The sequence below is a fragment of the Scyliorhinus torazame genome, chromosome 21 (genome assembly GCF_047496885.1).
Source record: "Scyliorhinus torazame isolate Kashiwa2021f chromosome 21, sScyTor2.1, whole genome shotgun sequence".
In the NCBI taxonomy this organism is placed as follows: Eukaryota; Metazoa; Chordata; class Chondrichthyes; order Carcharhiniformes; family Scyliorhinidae; genus Scyliorhinus; species Scyliorhinus torazame.
The window spans coordinates 61,440,736-61,456,483 of record NC_092727.1 but is presented as its reverse complement, the minus strand read 5'-3'; the positions used below and the strand labels follow the sequence as shown (position 1 = coordinate 61,456,483).

The 15,748-nt window shown below is 51.1% G+C and overlaps 1 protein-coding gene across 1 annotated transcript in view; it reads right to left on the bottom strand.

Moving 5' to 3' along the window:
* The window catches only part of LOC140398313 (pannexin-3-like), a 133,995-nt gene that overhangs the window by 18,151 nt on the left and 100,096 nt on the right, over positions 1-15,748 (bottom strand). Inside the window, exon 3 of the mRNA XM_072486862.1 lies at positions 13,522-13,739. Within this exon, the coding sequence (XP_072342963.1) occupies positions 13,522-13,739 (218 nt within the window). The remainder of the gene's footprint in view (positions 1-13,521; positions 13,740-15,748) is intronic.

The following is a 15,748-nucleotide window of genomic DNA, read 5'->3' as shown; positions in this document are numbered from 1 at the left end:
ACAATGCGGGTCATACAGACCAACCTCCCCTCTGAATATGGACGCCAAATTGCTGGCCAAGATATTGGCCTCGAGAATAGATGATTGTGTGCCAGGGATGATAGGGGAGGACCAGATGGGATTTGTAAAAAGGGAGCCAGTTAATGGCCAACATCAGAAGGCTTTTAAATGTGATTACGATGACCTCGGAGGGAAGGGATGTGGAGGTGGTGATTGCCATGGATGCAGAGAAGGCCTTTGATCGGGTGGAGTGGGAGGTCCTGGGGCGGTTTGGGTTTGGGCAGGGTTTTGTGACTGGGTCCGGCTGCTGTACCAGGCGCCGGTGGTGAGCGTGCAGACGAACAGAGGGAGCTCGGATTATTTCAGGCTGCACTGGGGGACGAGGCAGGGATGCCCGCTCTCCCCACTGCAGTTTGCCTTGGCTGTAGAGCCACTGGCAAAGGCGCTGAGAGCGTTGAAGATCTTCCAGGGGACAGTGGGGAGGTGGAGCACACGGTCTCGCTATACGCGAACGACCTACTCTTGTATATTTGTGACCCGTTGGGGGGGATTGGAGAGATTATGAGGATCCTAGGGGAATTTGGCCAGTTTTCGGGGCATAAATTAAATATGGGTAAGAGTGAGGTCTTTGCGATCCAGGCGAGGGGGCAGGAGAGGAGATTTGGGGGTGGGGGGGGGAATAGTGCCGTTCAAGGTAGTGGGAGGGAGTTTTCGGTATTTGGGAATCCAGGTGGCGTGGGAATGAGAGCAGCTACACAAGCTAAATTTGGCTCGGATGGTGGAAGGAGGACTTTCGGAGGTCGGATATACTCCCGTTGTCACTGGCGGGGAGGGTACAGACCGTAAAGATGATAGTTCTTCCAAGATTTCTGTTCATATTCTAGTGTCTCCCTATTTTTATTCCAAAAGCCTTTTTTAAGAGGGTGAATGCGGTGATCTCTGGGTTTGTGTGGGCAGGTAAAAACCCACGGGTATAGGAAGGTGCTGCTGGAGCGGGGGGGAGGGGAGTGAGGGGCTGGCTCTACCGAATTTCAGGAACCACTATTGGGCGGTGAATATAGCAATGATCAGGAAGTGGGTAGTGGGGGAGGGGTCTGTATGAGAGCGGGTGGAGGCGGCATCATGTAAGGGCACTGGTAACGGCACCCCTGGCGTTCTCGCTGCTCGGTACTCCGCAAGCCCAGTGGTGGTGGCGGCTTTGAGGGTGTGGGGAGTGGAGGGAGCGTCGGTGTGACTCCAATTTGTGACAACCACCAGTTTGTGCTGGGGGTGCTAGATGGGGGGTTTCGGAGGTGGCAGCGAGCTGGGATTGAACAGTTCGGGGACCTGTTCATTGACGGCAGCCATGCTTGGAGGACTTTGAGGAGGAGTTTGAGCTGCCAGGTGGGAATGGGTTCCATTATCTGCAGGTGAGGGACTTTGCACGGAGGCATGTTTCAAACTTTCCACTTCTACCGCCCCAGGGATACAGGACAAGGTCGTTTCGAAAACGAGAGTGGGGGAGGGGAAGATCTCGGAAATTTATAAAGAGCTCAGAGAGTGGGAGGGAACCCAGATAGAGGAGGTAAAACGTAAATGGGAGGATGAGTTGGACAAGGAACTAGAGGCGGGTCTGTGGGAAGATGCCTTGAGTAGAGTCAAAGCGTCCTCATCGTGTGCTAGGCTCAGCCTGATACAATTCAAGACGCATATGACTGTGACCCATATGAGCAGGTTCTTTGAAGGGGTGGAGGATAGATGTGGGCGGTGTGCGGGAGGGCCCCCAAATCATGTCCGAAGCTTCAGGGATTCTGGCAAGGATATGCCAATGTCATGTCCATGGTATTAAAGACAAGGGTGGCACCAAGTCCAGAGGTGGCGATTTTTGGAGTGTCGGAAGACCCAGGAGCCCAGGGGGCAAGAGAGGCTGACGTTTTGGCCTTTGCCTCCTTGGTAGCCCGGAGACGGACTTTATTGGCGTGGAGGGACCCGGAGCCCCTGGAATTGAGGGCATGGGTTAATGACATGGCCGAGTTTCTCAGGCTTGAGAAGATTAAGTTTGCCCTGAGAGGATCGACGCTAGGGTTCACCAGGAGGTGGCAGCCGTTTATCGACTTCTTTGTAGAAAATTAAGCTGTCAGCAGATACGATAAGGTGGATGGGTGGGGGGTGCGGCTAGAGGGAGATATTGAGGAGGGATCAGTGAGTGGAGGAGGGGGACTGGGGAAGTGGGTGTGTAAGCCATGTTGGCTGGAGGGGTGGGGGGGGGGTGGGTTTGCTTTTGAAATTGTTGTTAAAAAATTACAAATGCCTTAATAAAATGTTTTTAAAAATAGAATAGCTGGTCAGAGTGGCAGTCCTTGAATGATTGGGTTAGGCCGATTGTACCCGTGATGAAAAAAAGTCAACCTGTATGCATTTGTGGCTATTTTAAAGTCAATATTAATCTTGTACTTTGTGCAGAGCAGTATCCTGTTATCCTGATTGATGACCTATTTGCTGCGTTGGCTGGAGGCCAACATTCAAGTAAAATTTACCTCAATTGTGCATATCTTCAAATGATCGGGGATCAGGATTTACAACATTTCTTGACAATTATGACACAAAGGGTTATTTTGATATAAAAGATTATATTTGTCATCACTTCAATGCCACCATTGTTCCAACGAGCTATTGATCAAATTTTGGATGAGATGATGTTACCTGGATCACATCTTGGTTACTGGGAAGAATGAGGAAGAACATCTCCGCGACTTAGATGCCATGGTCCAGAGGTAAGATTATGGATTAAGAGTCCGAAAATATAAATGCGAATTTTTCCAAACTTCATTTGAATATTTAGGTTACGGGATCAACACCATGGGACTGCATAAGTTGTCTTCAGAAGTCAAAGCCAGTACTGAGGCACCCATACCTCAATGTCAACCAGCTTCAACCTTTCTTAGGCTTGCAAAATTACTACACAAGGTTTGTCACTAATCTGGCAACTATTCTAAAACCCTTGGCACAATCTACTCTGTCAAAATAAAAAGTGAAAGTGCCTCAATGACTACCGTCCGGTGGCCCTGACTTCAGTCGTAATGGAGTGCTTTGAGAGGCTGGTCATGAAGCGCATCACCTCCATATTCCCAGAACGCCTTGATCCACTGCAATTTGCAAACCGCCGCAACCGGTCCACAGCAGATGCCATCTCCCTGGCCCTACATTCATCCCTAGAGCACCTCAACAACAAGGACTCCTACATCCGACTCCTATTTATTGACTACTGCTCTGCCTTCAACACCATAATTCCAGCCAAGCTCGTATCAAAGCTCCAAAACCTAGGACTTGGCTCCTCGCTCTGCAACTGGATCCTCGACTTTCTTTTTTTTTAAAATATTTTTTATTAAGGTTTTTTAACAACACAATTTTTTCCCCTTACAAACAGTAACCCCCCCACCGTAACAAAATAATGCAAAATCTCCCTGAGCAAACTATATACATGGCAAGATGGTATATTTACATAGCTTTGTACACTGGCTCTTGGCCGCACGTACCGTTTCCCCCCACCCTCCATGCCATCTCCCACTTGTCCACCCTCAAACAATCTCTCATCCCCCCCCCCACCCCCCCCAGGGTTGCTGCTGCTGCTGACCGACCTCCTTCTAACACTCCGCGAGATATTCTAGGAACGGTTGCCACCGCCTGTAAAACCGCTGTGCAGACCCTCTCAAAGCAAACTTAATTCTCTCCAATTTTATGAACCCCGCCATGTCGTTAATCCAGGCCTCCAGGCTAGGGGGCTTCGCCTCCTTCCACAATAGCAAGACCCTTCGCCGGGCTACTCAGGACGCAAAGGCCAGAATTCCGGCCTCTTTCGCCTCCTGCACTCCGGCCTCTTTCACCTCCTGCACTCCCGGCTCATCCACTACTCCAAATATTGCTAGTCCCCAGCTTGGCTTGACCCGGACTTTCACCACCTGGGATATTACTCCCGCCACACCTCTCCAGAACCCCTCCAATGCCGGGCATGGCCAAAACATATGGACATGGTCTGCCGGGCTCCCTGAACATCTTTCACATCTATCCTCTACCCCAAAGAACCGACTCAGCCTCGCCCTCGTCAAATGCGCTCTGTGAACCACCTTAAGTTGTATCAGACTGAGCCTGGCACACGAGGAGGAGGTATTAACCCTACCCAGGGCATCAGCCCATAGCCCTTCCTCAATCTCCTCCCCCAGCTCCTCCTCCCATTCACCTTTCAATTCTTCTACTAGCGCTTCCCCCTCTTCTTTCATCTCTTGGTATATTTCCGACACCTTGCCCTCCCCGACCCATACCCCCGAGATCACCCTATCTTGAACTTCTTGTGCCGGGAGCAACGGAAATTCCCTCACCTGTCGCCTCACAAAAGCCCTCACCTGCATATATCTAAATGCATTTCCCGGGGTAACTCAAATTTCTCCTCCAGTGCCCCTAGGCTCGCAAATGTCCCGTCAATGAACAGGTCCCCCATTCTTCTTATCCCCGCCCGATGCCAGCCTTGGAACCTCCCGTCCATCTTCCCCGGGACAAACCGGTGGTTACCCCTGATCGGAGACCACACCGATGCTCCCATTGCACCCATGTGCATTTTCCACTGGCCCCAGATCCTTAGTGTTGCCGCCACCACTGGGCTTGTGGTGTATTTTGTCGGTGAGAGCGGCAGCGGTGCCGTTACCAACGCCCCCAGGCTCGTTCCTTTACAGGACGCCATCTCCATCCTCTTCCATGCCGCCCCCTCTCCCTCCATGACCCACTTGCGGATCATCACCACGTTTGCTGCCCAGTAGTAATTCCCTAGGTTTGGCAAAGCCAACCCTCCTCGGTCCCTGTTGCGTTCCAAGAACCCTCGCCTAACCCTCGGGGTCTTATTTGCCCACACATACCCCATAATACTCCTACCTACTCTCTTGAAAAAGCCCTTGGTGATCACGATGGGGAGGCACTGAAACACGAACAAAAACCTCGGAAGGACCACCATTTTGACCGACTGCACCCTACCCGCCAACGAGAGCGGGAGCATGTCCCATCTTTTAAAATCCTCCTCCATTTGCTCCACCAGCCTCGTCAAATTCAGTTTATGTAGGGCCCCCCAACTTCTGGCTATCTGGATCCCCAAATACCGAAAACTCCTCTCCGCCCTCCTCAGCGGTAGGTCCCCTATCCCTCTTTCTTGGTCCCCTGCTTATAATACAAAAAGCTCACTCTTCTCTACATTAAGCTTGTAGCCCGAGAACTCTCCAAACTCCTTCAGAGTCTGCATGACCTCCACCATCCCCTCCATTGGGTCCGCCACGTATAGCAGCAGGTCATCCGCATATAGCGATACCCGATGCTCCTCTCCCCCGCGGACTATCCCCCTCCATTTCTTAGACTCCCTAAGTGATATGGCCAAGGGTTCGATCGCCAATGCAAACAACAGGGGGGACAGGGGGCACCCCTGCCTCGTCCCTCGGTACAGCCGAAAGTAGAACTTAGAACATAGAACAATACAGCGCAGTACAGGCCCTTCGGCCCTCGATGTTGCACCGAAACAAAAGCCATCTAACCTACACTATGCCATTATCATCCATATGTTTATCCAATAAACTTTTAAATGCCCTCAATGTTGGCGAGTTCACTACTGTAGCAGGTAGGGCATTCCACGGCCTCACTACTCTTTGCGTAAAGAACCTACCTCTGACCTCTGTCCTATATCTATTACCCCTCAGTTTAAAGTTATGTCCCCTCGTGCCAGCCATATCCATCCGCGGGAGAAGGCTCTCACTGTCCACCCTATCCAACCCCCTGATCATTTTGTATGCCTCTATTAAGTCTCCTCTTAACCTTCTTCTCTCCAACGAAAACAACCTCAAGTCCATCAGCCTTTCCTCATAAGATTTTCCCTCCATACCAGGCAACATCCTGGTAAATCTCTGCACCCGCTCCAAAGCCTCCACGTCCTTCCTATAATGCGGTGACCAGAACTGTACGCAATACTCCAAATGCGGCCGTACCAGAGTTCTGTACAGCTGCAACATGACCTCCCGACTCCGGAACTCAATCCCTCTACCAATAAAGGCCAACACTCCATAGGCCTTCTTCACAACCCTATCAACCTGGGTGGCAACTTTCAGGGATCTATGTACATGGACTCCTAGATCCCTCTGCTCATCCACACTTTCAAGAACTTTACCATTAGCCAAATATTCCGCATTCCTGTTATTCCTTCCAAAGTGAATCACCTCACACTTCTCTACATTAAACTCCATTTGCCACCTCTCGGCCCAGCTCTGCAGCTTATCTATATCCCTCTGTAACCTGCTACATCCTTCCACACTATCGACAACACCACCGACTTTAGTATCGTCTGCAAATTTACTCACCCACCCTTCTGCGCCTTCCTCTAGGTCATTGATAAAAATGACAAACAGCAACGGCCCCAGAACAGATCCTTGTGGTACTCCACTTGTGACTGTACTCCATTCTGAACATTTCCCATCAACCACCACCCTCTGTCTTCTTTCAGCTAGCCAATTTCTGATCCACATCTCTAAATCACCCTCAATCCCCAGCCTCCGTATTTTTTGCAATAGCCTACCGTGGGGAACCTTATCAAACGCTTTGCTGAAATCCATATACACCACATCAACTGCTCTACCCTCGTCTACCTGTTCAGTCACCTTCTCAAAGAACTCAATAAGGTTTGTGAGGCATGACCTACCCTTCACAAAGCCATGCTGACTATCCCTGATCATATTATTCCTATCTAGATGATTATAAATCTTGTCTCTTATAATCCCCTCCAAGACTTTACCCACTACAGACGTGAGGCTCACCGGCCTATAGTTGCCGGGGTTGTCTCTGCTCCCCTTTTTGAACAAAGGGACCACATTTGCTGTCCTCCAGTCCTCTGGCACTATTCCTGTAGCCAATGGTGACATAAAAATCAAAGCCAAAGGTCCCGCAATCTCTTCCCTGGCCTCCCAAAGAATCCTAGGATAAATCCCATCAGGTCCCGGGGACTTATCTATTTTCAGCCTGTCCAGAATTGCCAACACCTCTTCCCTACGTACCTCAATGCCATCTATTCTATTAGCCTGGGGCTCAGCATTCTCCACAACATTATCTTTTTCCTGAGTGAATACTGACAAAAAATATTCATTTAGTATCTCGCCTATCTCTTCAGACTCCACACACAATTTCCCATCCCTGTCCTTGACTGGTCCTACTCTTTCCCTAGTCATTCGCTTATTCCTGACATACCTATAGAAAGCTTTTGGGTTTTCCTTGATCCTTCCTGCCAAATACTTCTCATGTCCCCTCCTTGCTCGTCTTAGCTCTCTCTTTAGATCCTTCCTCGCTACCTTGTAACTATCCATCGCCCCAACCGAAACTTCACACTTCATCTTCACATAGGCCTCCTTCTTCCTCTTAACAAGAGATTCCACTTCCTTGGTAAACCACGGTTCCCTCGCTCGACGCCTTCCTCCCTGTCTGACCGGTACATACTTATCAAGAACACGCAGTAGCTGATCCTTGAACAAGCCCCACTTATCCAGTGTGCCCAACACTTGCAGCCTACTTCTCCACCTTATCCCCCCCAAGTCACGTCTAATGGCATCATAATTGCCCTTCCCCCAGCTATAACTCTTGCCCTGCGGTGTATACTTATCCCTTTCCATCATTAACGTAAACGTCACCGAATTGTGGTCACTGTCCCCAAAGTGCTCTCCTACCTCCAAATCCAACACCTGGCCTGGTTCATTACCCAAAACCAAATCCAACGTGGCCTCGCCTCTTGTTGGCCTGTCAACATATCGTTTCAGGAAACCCTCCTGCACACACTGTACAAAAAACGACCCATCTATTGTACTCGAACTATATCTTTTCCAGTCAATATTTGGAAAGTTAAAGTCTCCCATAATAACTACCCTGTTACTTTCGCTCATATCCAGAATCATCTTCGCCATCCTTTCCTCTACATCCCTAGAACTATTAGGAGGCCTATAAAAAACTCCCAACAGGGTGACCTCTCCTTTCCTGTTTCTAACTTCAGCCCATACTACCTCGGAAGAAGAGTCCCCATCTAGCATCCTCTCCGCCACCGTAATACTGCTCTTGACTAGCAGCGCCACACCTCCCCCTCTTTTGCCTCCTTCTCTGAGTTTACTAAAACACCTAAACCCCGGAACCTGCAACATCCATTCCTGTCCCTGCTCTATCCATGTCTCCGAAATGGCCACAACATCGAAGTCCCGGGTACCAACCCACGCTGCCAGTTCCCCTACCTTGTTTCATATACTCCTGGCATTGAAGTAGACACACTTCAAACCACCTACCTGAACACTGGCCCCCTCCTGCGATGTCAAATCTGTGCTCCTGACCTCTATACTCTCATTCTCCCTTACCCTAAAACTACAATCCAGGTTCCCATGCCCCTGCTGCATTAGTTTAAACTCCGACCTCCGCCGGTTCGTCACTACACCCGCCACCGGGGCGCTGTAAAGGAGCTTAACCCATCTAATAAACCCTCCCCCGAACCCAAACCTGCGCAATACCTCCCAGAGGTACTCCCACTCTACTCGGTCAAAGGTTTTTTCCGCGTCCATAGCTGCCACTATCTCCGCCTCTCCCTCCTCCGATGTCATCATTATCACGTTTAAGAGCCGCCGCACATTGGTATTTAACTGCCTGCCCTTTACGAATCCCGTTTGGTCCTCGTGAATCACCCCCGGGACACAGTCCTCAATCCTAGTGGCCAGTAGCTTCGCCAATAGCTTAGCATCCACATTGAGGAGCGAAATCGGCCTGTACGATCCACATTGCAGTGGATCCTTGTCTCGCTTTAGAATCAAGGAGATTGTCGCCTCCGACATTGTCTGGGGCAGGGTTCCCTCCTCTCTTGCCTCGTTGAAGGTCCTCACTCGTAGCGGGGCCAGCAGGTCCACATATTTTCTATAGAACTCCACCGGGAACCCGTCCGGCCCCGGGGCCTTCCCCGCCTGCATGCTCCCCAAACCCTTACTCAACTCCTCCAACCCAATTGGTGCCCCCAAACCAACCGCCTCCTGCTCCTCCACCCTCGGGAACCCCAGCTGGTCCAGGAATCGCCTCATCCCCCCTTCCCCCCCTGGGGGCTGGGATCTGTACAGCTCTTCATAGAAGTCCTTGAATACCTTATTTATTTTCGTTGCACTTCGAACCGTGGCTCCCCTTCCATCTTTGATTCCCCCTATTTCCCTCGCTGCCGCCCTCTTACGGAGCTGGTGCGCCAGCATCCGACTAGCCTTTTCCCCGTACTCGTAAGTCGCCCCTTGCGCCTTCCTCCACTGTGCCTCCGCCTTGCCCGTGGTCAGCAGGTCAAACTCCGTCTGGAGCCGTCGCCTTTCCCCAAGTAATCTTTCCTCCGGGGCCTCTGCGTATCTCCTGTCCACTCGCAAGATCTCCCCCACTAACCTCTCCCTTTCCATTCCCTCTGTCTTCTCCCTATGAGCCCCGATGGAGATCAGCTCTCCCCTGATCACCGCCTTCAACGCCTCCCATACCACCCCCACTCGCATCTCCCCGTTGTCGTTGGCCTCCAAGTACCTTTCAATACACCCCCTCACCTTCCCACACACCACCTCATCAGCCAGCAGTCCCACATCCAGCCGCCACAGCGGGCGTTGGTCCCTCTCCTCTCCCAGCTCCAGTTCCACCCAGTGCGGGGCATGGTCCTAAACGGCTATGGCCGAATACTCCGTCCCCTCCACTCTCGGGATGAGCGCCCTGCCCAGAACAAAGAAATCTATCCGGGAGTAAGCCTTATGCACGTGGGAGAAAAAAGAAAATTCCCTGGCCTGCGGTCTTGCAAACCTCCATGGGTCCACTCCCCCCATCTGATCCATAAAACCCCTGAGCACCTTGGCCCCCGCCGGCCTCCTTCCCGTCCTTGATCTGGAGCGGTCCAGTCCTGGGTCCAGCACCGTATTGAAGTCCCCTCCCATTATCAGTCCTCCTACCTCCAGGTCCGGAATGCGCCCAAACATGCGCTTCATAAATCCAGCATCATCCCAGTTCGGGGCGTATACATTTACCAACACCACCCACGTCCCTTGCAACCTACCACTCACCATCACATATCTCCCTCCATTATCCGCTACGATAGTCTTGGCCTCAAATGACACATGCTTTCCCACCAGAATTGCCACCCCTCTATTTTTTGCGTCTAATCCCGAGTGAAATACCTGTCCTACCCATCCCTTTCTTAACCTGACCTAGTCCGCCACCTTCAGGTGTGTCTCTTGGAGCATTGCCACGTCTGCCTTCAGTCCCTTCAAGTGCGCGAACACTCGAGCCCGCTTCACCGGCCCATTCAGGCCCCTCACGTTCCACGTTATCAGCCGGATTGGAGGGACTCTCACCAGACCCCCCCCCCCCCCCACCGACTAGCCATCTCCTTTTCTGGGCCAGTCCCTTGTCCGCGTCTCCCTCACTCTCCAGTCCCCCAACTGGGGGACCCCGTCCCAGCCACCTCTTCTGTGTCCCGTTCTCTTGCGGCCAGTGCAGCAGCGACCCTTTCCCCCCCCCCTTCCCCCCCTCCCTCCTCTCCCCCACCTTCCCCCACACCCCGCTAGATCCCCGTCTAGCTTTTTTGCTCCCCCCATATCCCTCCCGTAAGTCAGCTGACACCTGCTGACCCCGGCTTCCCCCGCCATCCCTTTGACCCCCCCGTGTGCGAATCTCCCAATCAATGTACATTGATTCGGGAAAGACAACCCCGCGCTTTCCAAAGCCTGCCCCGCACCCCATGGCGCAGCTCCTGTCGTGACCTTGTCCCTCTCCCCCAGCCCATATAGCATTTCCTGCGCGTGGTTGACCCCCTACGTACAACAACCATCATACTTCAACCTTCAAACAAACCCCCTCCCACACAAACCCTCAATTAGAGTCCAATTTTTCAGCTAGTATAAAGGTCCACGCCTCTTCGGGCGTTTCGAAGCAGTGGTGTTGGCCATTATGTGAAACCCACAGTCGCGCTGGCTGCAACATTCCAAATTTCACTCCTTTCCGATGCAGCACCGCTTTGGCCCGGTTGAAACCCGCTCTCCGCTTAGCGACATCCGCGCTCCAGTCCGGGTATATTCTGATCTCCGCATTGTCCCACTTGCTGCTCCGTTCCTTCTTGGCCCATTTCAGGACCCTCTCTCTGTCCGTAAACCGGTGAAATCTCACCACCATCGCCCTTGGTGGCTCTTTTGCCTTGGGCTTCCTCACTAGCACTCGGTGCGCCCCATCCAGCTCCAGCAATCCCGGGGGGGCCTCTGCACCCATCAGCGTCCCGATCATTGTGCCCGCATATGCCGCGGCATTGGCCCCCTCCACTCCTCCTGGGAGACCCAGGATCCTCAAGTTGTTTCTCCTTGATCTGTTCTCCAGGTCTTCGAGTCTTCCCGCCCACGTCTTGTGCAGCGCCTCGTGCCGCTCCACTCTCTCCGCCAGGCCCACGAGCTCGTCGTCATTCTCACTCACTTTTTCCTGGATCTCCTGGATCTTCACCTCTTGGGCTTTCTGGGTTGCTCCAAGTCTTTCAATCATTGCCAGTATAGGCGCCACCATCTCCTTACGCAGCTCCTCGAAGCAGCACTTGATGAACTCTTTCATCTCCTCTCTGTCCGTGGGCGCCGCCATTTTTCTTCTTTCTTCTCCCGCTGCTCCAGGGCCGCTTTTTCGCCGTTTCGCTGCGGGTCCGATCCATGCAGGTTAGTAGGGGACCTTTCTCCTTCCTTCCCCACGGGTTGGTTTTTTAAAAAGTGCCGTTGGGGCTCCGTTAGCGGGCCCAAAAGTCCGTTTTCGCGGGAGCTGCCAAATCGCACGGCTTAGCTCCGCATCGCCGCAACCCGGAAGTCCGATCCTCGACTTTCTGACCCACAGACCACAATCAGTAAGAATAAACAACAACACCTCCTCCACAATAATCCTCAATAGTCGGTCCCCGCAAGGCTGCGTATTTAGCCTCCTACTATATTCCCTGTACACATACACCCTACTATACTCCCTGTACACACACGACTGCGTGGCAAAATTTGGTTCCATCTCAAGTTTGCTGACGATACGACCATAGTGGGCCGTATCTCGAATTTTGACGAGTCAGAATACTGGAGGGAGATAGAGAACCGAGTGGAGTGGTGCAGCGACAACAATCTCTCCCTCAATGCCAGCAAAACTAAAGAGTTGGTCATTGACTTCAGGAATCAAAATACTGTACACACCCCTGTCAGCATCAACCGTGCCAAGGTGGAGACGGTTAGCAGCTTCAAATTCCTAGGGGTACACATCACCAAAAATCTGTCCTGGTCCACCCACGTTGACGCTACCACCGAGCAAGCACAACAGCGTCTGTACTGCCTCAGGAAACTAAGGAAATTTGGCATGTCCATATTAACTCATCGATTTTTACAGATGCACTATAGAAAGCATCCTGTCTGGCTGCATCACAGTCTGGTATGGTAATTGCACGGCCCATCACCGCAAGAGACTTCAGAGAGTCATGAACACACCCCAGTCCATCACACGAACCTGCATCCCATCCATTGACTCCATCTACACATGCCGCTGCCTGGGGAAAGCGGGCAGCATAATCAAAGACCCCTCCCACCCAGCTCACTCACTCTTCCAACTTCTTCCACGGGCAGGAGACAAAAGTCTGAAAATACGCAGGAACAGACTCAAAAACAGCTTCTTCCCCACTGCTACCAGACGCCTAAACGGCCCTCTTATGGACTGACCTGATTAACACTACACCCCTGTATGCTTCACCCGATGCCGGTGTTTATGTAGTTACATTATGTGCCGTGTGTTGCTCTATTATGTACTTAATGATCTGTTGAGCTGCTCGCAGAAAAATACTTTTCAATGTCCCTCGGTACACGTGACAATAAACAAATCCAATCCAATCCAATCTCTTTATAAACTTGTCCTGTTCCAAACTCTGTTACCTGTCTGCCAATGTGCATCAACTCTCATTCACTTATTTACCCCCTCTCTACCCACTGGCCGACAGTTCATTCTAGTTTGCAAATCCCTTTTTAGCCCTGTCACTCCCCATCTCTGTAACCTCCTCCAGCTGTACAAGCTATCAAGGTATCTGCACACCCTCCATTCTGGCCTCTTGCATACCCTTAATTTCCATTGTTGTGCTATTGACATCCATGCCTTCCAGGTGCTTGGGCGCTAAGAATTCCCTCCCTAAACCTCTCTGTCTCTTTACCTCTCGCCTCCTTCAAACTGACCTCTTCAGCCAAGCTTTTGGTCATCTGTCCCAATATCTCTTCATTGGCTCAGTGTTAAATCGTATTTGATAAACACTCCTGTGAAGCAGCATAGGACATCTGCAGTGTTGTATCAAAAGTTCTATTTATCGTCTGTTTCCATTCAATGATCAGCTCCCTTTCTATTCATTCTGTGTATCAATCATCAGCGTTACTAATCCTACACCCCTGTTCCACAGCTAAGAATGGGTACTTGTTTTTTGATACCGTGAGATGATTGGTTTTCTACCTGTCCAACTCTTCCTGGATCAGACGCTTGGCATTGGGACTGTTCTCGTGTTTCTTCACAATCAGTTGAGCCACTTTGATCGATCGATTGTAGGCCTTGTCCAACTCATCAATAATGAAAAGTAGGTCAGCAATGAGGGTTGGTGTAACAAATACTTTCCAAATCAAAGCTGGAATGTACATAATCATACCGATCACCAGCAGAGAGTATGGGAACACCTGTAACAGTAAGAGGACCCCAGTCACACAGAGCACAGGAATTCAGTGTGAAAATGTCTTACTATGTGGACAAAGCTGATAGTATTTGAGTTGAGAGCTAATTTCTAAAGCTTAGCATCATAGAATGGTTACAGCATAGAAACCTCCATCTAGTTCCATTCCCTCATCTCCACGCCCCCCCCCCCCCCCCACCACCCCGCTATCCCATTAGGTTTGCTTTTTTATCTTTTCAAGTGCTTGTACAATTCCATTTTAAAAGCCATGAATGATCTGCCTCCATCACACTGAAGCAGTGCGTTCCACATCGTAACCACTTATTATGCAGAAAAGATTTTTCCTCATAGAACTTTTGACACTTTTGTCATTCATCTTAAATTGGTGTCCTCTGGTTCCCAATCCTTCCATCAATGCGAACAGTTCCTTTCCATCTACTCTGCATCGTGATTTTCAACAACTCTCAACCCTCTACTCTTTTTTTAAAAATATATATTTTATTAAAGTTTTCAAACAGAATGTTTCCACTTTACAAATCAACATAAAAAATAGCACAGTAACTGATGAATAACATTATTATTTAAATAATATAGTGAACTAACAAAGTGACAAAAAATAGTGCTCCCCCCGCCCTGGGCTGCTGCTGACAATCTATTTTCCCTTAACGTTCCGCGAGATAGTCAAGGAACGGTTGCCACCGCCTGGAGAACCCCTGAGCCGATCCTCTCAGCGCAAATTTCATTCGTTCTAGTTTTATGAACCCTGCCATGTCGTTTATCCAGGCCTCCACGCCGGGGGGTTTCACTTCCTTCCACGTGAGTAAGATCTTTCACCGGGCTATCAGGAAAGCAAAGGCCAAAATATCGGCCTCTTTCGCCTCCTGCACTCCCGGCTCTTCCGCTACCCCAAATATCGCTAACCCCCAGCCTGGCTTGACCCGGACCTTCACCACCTTTGAGATCACCTTTGCCACTCCCCTCCAGTACTCATCCAGTGCCGGACACGACCAGAACATGTGTGTGTAGTTCGCCGGGCTTCCCAAGCACCTCCCGTACTTGTCCTCCATTCCGAAGAACCTGCTCAGTCTTGCTCCCGTCATATGTGCTCTGTGTAGAACCTTAAATTGAATCAGGCTAAGCCTGGCACACGAAGACGAGGAATTTACCCTGCTTAGGGCATCAGCCCACAGCCCCTCCTCAATCTCCTCTCCCAGCTCTTCTCCCCATTTTCCCTTCAGCTCCTCTATCATCGCCTCCCCCTCGTCCCTCATCTCCCGGTATATTTCGGACACTTTACCCTCTCCGACCCATACCCCGAAAATCACTCTATCTTGGATCCCCTGTGTCGGGAGCAGCGGAAATTCCCTCACCTGTTGCCTCGTAAACGTCCTCACTTGCATATATCTGAAATTGTTCCCCGGGGGCAACTCATACTTTTCCTCCAGCGCTCCCGGGCTCGCAAACGTCCCGTCTATAAACAAATCTCTCAGTTTCCTAATTGCTGTTCGTTGCCAACTCTGGAACCCTCCGTCTATCTTTCCTGGGACAAACCTATGGTTGTTCCTGATCGGGGACCACACCGAGGCACCCGTCACCCCCCTGTGGCGCCTCCACTGCCCCCAGATCCTTAAGGTTGCCACCACCACTGGGTTTGTGGTATACCTTTTCGGGGAGAGCGGCAGCGGTGCCGTCACCAGCGCCTTTAGGCTCGTTCCTTTACAGGACGCCATCTCCAGCCTCTTCCACGCCGCCCACTCTCCCTCCCTCATCCACTTACAAACCATCGCCACATTGGCGGCCCAGTAGTAGTTGTCCAGGTTCGGCAACGCCAGTCCCCCTCTGTCCCTGCTACGCTGCAGGAACCCCCTCCTTACCCTCGGGGTCTTCCCTGCCCACACAAAACTCATAATGCTCCTGTCTATTTTCTTGAAAAAGGCCTTCGTGATCAGAATGGGGAGACATTGAAACACGAAAAGAAACCTCGGGAGAACCATCATTTTTACCGTCTGCACTCTG